The 6,000-nt window shown below is 44.6% G+C and overlaps 1 protein-coding gene across 1 annotated transcript in view; it reads right to left on the reverse strand.

The window, feature by feature from the left end:
* The window catches only part of SNX1 (sorting nexin 1), a 42,157-nt gene extending 36,597 nt beyond the window's left edge, over positions 1–5,560 (reverse strand). The window contains exon 1 of the mRNA XM_083183699.1: positions 5,388–5,560. Within this exon, the coding sequence (XP_083039825.1) occupies positions 5,388–5,498 (111 nt within the window). The 5' untranslated portion in view covers positions 5,499–5,560. The remainder of the gene's footprint in view (positions 1–5,387) is intronic.
* Positions 5,561–6,000: the final 440 nt, after the last annotated feature.

The following is a 6,000-nucleotide window of genomic DNA, read 5'->3' on the forward strand; positions in this document are numbered from 1 at the left end:
AAAAAGGTGCAATGAGTCTTCCATCATAAAACAGCTATGATTGCTTATTCCCTTAATTATATTACATTAGCTGTAGATATGTACATAGACGCCTTAAGGAGCCCATACACGGTACGTTGTGGACCGGCTCCGTTCTGTACTATGCAATGCGCGCTCCCGCGCATCACATAGTATGGTACAAAAAGAATGTGCTGCACATACTTTTTGTACAAGTAGGGTAAAACCCTACAGATTTATTTAAACAATAGGTGCAATAAAAACACAGGTGATAAACATGGCCTCGTACTGTAAATGACTATTAGTGGAAAGTATATTAATCCACAGACAGGGGATATTTTTGAATTGTTCCTCCTTAAGAGTAATGTAGATCAGTCCTATCTCTGGTCCAGCTTACGCTTGCCAATTGATGACAGATTACATGTACCATCCCAAATGTGTGGTCAGCTTGTGAAGAGAGGATTAGTGGAGCGCCAATACACACAGCACGAGTGACGATATATATTTATATATATCGGCCTGTGCTACACCGCTGACGTAATATGTCTGTGAATGAAGTTGTTGAATTGCTGGTGATCGATATATCGGCCATTGTGTACCCAGCATCAGTACGCCTTGAGGACTGAGGTTGGGAAACACAGATTCACTGGTTCTACTTTAGTTGAAAGTCTCAATTAGAGTTCGTAAAATAGAAAAACTCACTAGGGAAATAATGTTTCTACATTTTTTATTAATGGTTAATAAGCTCGATGAGAAAACAATAAAGATTATGCTTAAGATCATTTTTAAGCAATTTGTGTGCCCCTAATTTGTGTTCTTTGCAACAGTTTATTTGCAGAGTAGAGGATATAGTTAAAGATATTGCGCAAAAAGGATATCATTCACTTTATCGTCTAACATGTACACTCAATATCGTTAAAGATCCCCACTCTTGCATGTCGATAACGATAATTGATGACTGCTGGTGTTCATGCAGGTCAACCTGCATGTTTAGCGGGTCCCAGCAGTCGTTATCTTTCAGTGAGTACCCACAATATTGGCGGACAACAGCAGTAATCTATATCGGCATTGCCGGCTAGTGTGTACGAGGCTTAAGTCAATGAGGAGAGGGACTATTTGTTTTTTTTATGCGAGTAGTCTGGATCTACCAAGTCTGGGAAGCTTTCTCTTGTACCACAGGAACAGTGATCACATGATGGATACTGCATCCTGAACACACTGCGCAACAATCTACTGAAATGAGCAGGCAGTCCCCATACAAATATCTAGATCCAGGGAACCTACCATTCACACTGTTACACTTCTGATAAATGAGGGAAATTTACTAAGCCACGGACACTGAGAAAGTGGAGACAGAGGTAAAGCACCAGCCAACCAGCTCCTAATCGTAACATTACAGGCTGCAATAGACAAATGGCAGTTAGGAGTTTTGTCAGTTTCCAACACAGGCGCTGATTGATCAGAGCCACAATTAAACAGTGACCAGGCCATGCTCCTGGCTGTCATCCCTCTGACAAGGAGGAGCACTGCAAAATTTTTAGGTAAGGAATTAGGTTAACAAGGTGATGCTTTAGCTTTAAAGTGCCGAATTATCACATGACCAGTGAGGCATTAATTACTGCCTCAATATCACCACATTTTCAAGCTACAGTTTTGTAAGTGTGCAGTCTTCACTCGCCAATAGCTAGAACTAGACTGAAAAAGTTAGGACTGTAAACAATTTTACAAAGAGGCGTGTTTAAAAAAACCAAAAGGAAGCTAAATACAAGTAGTAAAACCTGAACATTAGGTTTGTGCATTTAGAAGTATAAAATATCAGGAAGCCCAGGGAATAATCCGGAACATGCTGACGGTACAGATTATAGAACACAGAAATGTGGGGTTTGTGCAAACATCACAGAAAGCATGAAGCCAGCATACTGGTGTACACATATTATTTTAGGTTATGAAGTACCATGACTATCTTGAAGTTTACTTTTTTTCTGTGAATCATCAAAGCTAAAAGGTAGAAATGTACTAAAATGGGAAGACTTCACATGTGATGTTGCTATGGGCAACCAATCAGAATCTACTTCTTATTTATTTAGCACCCTCTAGAAAAAGGCTGGGCAATAGTGGCCCTCCAGCTGTTGATGAACTACACATCCCAGGATGCTTTGCATTAGTTTTGCTATGTGGCCATGCTGAAACTGATGCAAGGCATGCTGGTATGTGTAGTTCATCAACATATGGAGGGCCGCTATTGCCCAGCCCTGCTCCAGAAGATAGTAGACAGGATCTGATTGGTTGACTATAGCAACATCACATGTGAAGTCTTAGGCCAGGGCTGGGCAACACCAGCCCTCCAGATGTTAATGAACTACACATCCCAGGATGCTTTGCATTAGTTTTTCTATGTGGCCATGCTGAAACTGATGCAAGGCATGCTGGGATGTATAGTTCATCAACATCTGGAGGGCCGGTGTTGCCCAGCCCTGTCTTAGGCTGTGTACACAAGGGGGCGATTATTGCAAATATCGCTGGAAATATGGTCGCTGAGCGACCATATTGCCAGCAATGGGAGTGTGCACCGGCGATAAATCGCCGGGTGCGCGCTCCCGTTTTCTGCCCGTATTGATCGCTGGTCGCAGGATCGCAGTGATCGGCTGATTTCCGCTGCCGGGCTCCCCTGGCAGTTTCTCTTTCATCAGCGACCATCTCTGGTCGCTGATGCAAACGGGACACAGAGTGATATATTGACCAGCGTGAGCGATATATCATCCCGTGTGTACAGGGCTTGATTCCCATCTTAGTAAATTTCCCCCAAAGTGTCAGCAGCTGTCTTATCACTGTTACTATGCCCTCTGGGTTGGTCTTGCACTTACACACTATGGCACAACCATTACGCTAAAGCAGGCATGTCCAACGTTGGCCCTCCAGATGTTGTGAAACTACACATCCCAGCATGCTTTGCCACAGTTTTGGTATTAGAGAATGCTAAAACTATTGCAAAGCATGCTGGGATGTGTAGTTTCACAACATCTGGAGGGCCAACGTTGGACATGCCTGCGCTAAAGGGTACAAACAACGTCAGCAAGAACATGGATAAAAAAAAAAAAAAACTTTCAATGGGTATACAATCATAAGGTCGACCCATTTTAGGTTGACATGCATTGGGTCGTCCAGATTTGGAAGGTCGACATACGTTTTTTGAGCTGACATGCTGACAGGCAGTATTTCATGCCCTACCATCCACTAGGGCAGGGCTGGGCAATTGCGGCCCTCCAGATGTTGACTAACTACACATCCCAGCATGCCTTGCAATCAGTTTCAGCATGGCCACATAGCAAAACTAATGCAAAGCATCCTAGGATGTGTAGTTCATCAACATCTGGAGGGCTGCAATTGCCCAGCCCTGCACTAGGGCGAGGAGAGAGAATAGAATAGTGTGCCAAGCGCAGGGAGGAACCGTGCCCGAAGCATGGCGAGCACAATGGTACAGTTTGACAGTGTCTATGTCGACTATGATGACATTCCGGACAAAAAAAAAAACATGAAAAGCTCATGTCAACCTTGCCATTGACAACCTAATTCTTGTGTCGATCATCCAACCCTGTCCACCTATTTCATGTGCCGACCTTCCATGGTCGACCTAATGACCCATACCCTTTCAAACATTTCTGGAGAAAAACTGATGTCCATTGTGTGTACTATTACATTCAAAAATGTTATTTATGGCGACAATTCATAAAAACTATACGGCCAAGGAAATGGCCACCATTACTGACAAGCATAGACCTCACAAATCTAGTCCATGCCGATGATCTAGTCTTCCTAGCCGAAATCATGCAGGGTGCACAAAACAGCCTGAATAAGCTCGGCGCAACACTAGCAGAGCTTGGCTTACACCTAAATGTGTAAGAACATTTCTACTGGATGTACGCCTGTGCAGCTAAACCTAGATGGAAACAAGAGGATACCTTTAAGTAACTGGGATTAACAGACCGCTGGATACATCCAAAAACTATGCTAAGATTAACCCACAACTGAATCCTATATTAAAAGACAGCATTTAACGTGGTCCAGAATGGAACCTAAAACAATACCATACCAATGCATCAATAACACACATCCAGATGAATGGAAAATAGCACGTGATGCTAATGATGCCAAGCAAATCACTCAAAACTGAGCCCATTGGCACACATTTATCATATATTCAGTGCCTTTGGCTTTCACAGTGCCGACAAGCTTACCCTACCGCTGCGAACCGCAATTAAGTCTAAAGCTGGCCACTTTTCACCTGATGCTGACGGATAGGGCCAAAAACTCGTGGCAGGCGTCTTACATCTGATGCGATACATGGTCCCGTAGACATTGGATCAGAAATCGGACCTACTGGCACGTCCGAGCGAGTGTCAACCTTTTAACGTGTCTACCTTTTTCATGACGATATTTTGACCCATCAAGCTTTTGGGACCGACCTATTGACTGCCTATTTAGACACTGTCTATCTAAAAATCCACAACCCTTTTATGTACGCAGGTGTGTCACTAAGCAAAGATGTTCAGAGCTTCGTGTCAACAAATATATGACTGATCACATGGCTAAGGTCTGCAAGTGTGTACATATTGCTATGAAGTGCTTTTTAGCCCTTTGAGCGTTAGCAGCTGACCATCCAGGCACAACCATTGTGGGTGTCAGCAGATGATTGCACCAACCCAGTCCTTCAGAGCAGCAGCCAATTAAGAACTTCTTCTCATTGAAGGCTGTTTATTTCTGACACTCCCACCTGAAAAGTAACAGATGATTAGACACAAATAGTGCTCTAGCAATATCATAAATCAATCTGTTTGAGCTAAAAGGTAATTCCAGCTAAAATATAATTTAGCTGCAATAACTTTGGGACGACCCTTCGGGCTCTGCAAAATGCCCATCTGCACACGGCTCTTCAGGCTCCGCAGAATAACAGCTTGGCCACAGTCTATCGGGCTCCTCAGAATGCCCGCCTGGCCACTGCTCTTCGGGCTACGCAGAACAACCACCTGACCACAACCATTCGGGCCACGCAGAACGCTCGTCTGGCCATGGCCCTTTGGGCTATGTAAAAAGCCCACCTTGCTATGGCCATTAGGGCTATGCAGACCTCCACCTGACTACAGCCGTTTGGGGTCAACAGACATCTGTCTGGGTAACGTAAATACAATTACTTTAAACACCAACAATGCCATATGGACTATACAGAGACTGCCTAGCACCAGTGTTTACAAGCGTGCTCATGCTCAGGGAAATAGCTCTGCACAAATCCCCATATGTGCCACCAAGAATATAACAGTACGTAGGAGAGAGTGAGAGAAATGCCCCGGAGCAGTGTGACACATATGCAGCAGTTCTCCTCCCCAGTTACTTACAGTCCCGGTAAAGATGTCCTCCCCCTCTGTGTCACTGTCAGTTCCCGGAGCCTCCTCATCAGCACCCAGTTCCGGGGGACCCCATTGGGGGACTCCACTTTCATCCGCCATCACTCGAGCTGCCGGAAGCGGGAGAATGGGGCAGGAACTCCGGGGAGCAGCGGGGAGGGGGCTGTGGGCGGCTGGGCTGGGCTACGTCACACACCCACAACACAGGAGCAAAAGCGCCCCCGTGTGTCGTCATCTGTGTGACTATCCTGCACACAGCATTCATTGTGGATATTTTGTCACTACTAGATTGTTGGGTTTGTTTAGGTTTAGTAAATTATGGTTGATGGTATAGGTTTCTGAATCGTATAAGCCTTCATTTAAGAAGTGATTTTCTTTTCTTTATTCAACACTAAATAGCTCTGATCTGCTCCATCTCCAACAAACATAGTTGGAAGAAGTGTCCCAAATGCTGAGTCCCGATTGTAATGCCTCTGAGAAACACAGCCATGCTGACAATCCTGTTTATAGTATAGGCGGAGCTTGACAATGTTTTGACCTGAAAATGGTTACCATACAATGGGTCGACATTGACAGAAGGTTACGGTTGACATGGACATGGCCG

Source organism: Crinia signifera, chromosome 4, assembly GCF_055691185.1.
Source record: "Crinia signifera chromosome 4, ASM5569118v1, whole genome shotgun sequence".
In the NCBI taxonomy this organism is placed as follows: domain Eukaryota; kingdom Metazoa; phylum Chordata; class Amphibia; order Anura; family Myobatrachidae; genus Crinia; species Crinia signifera.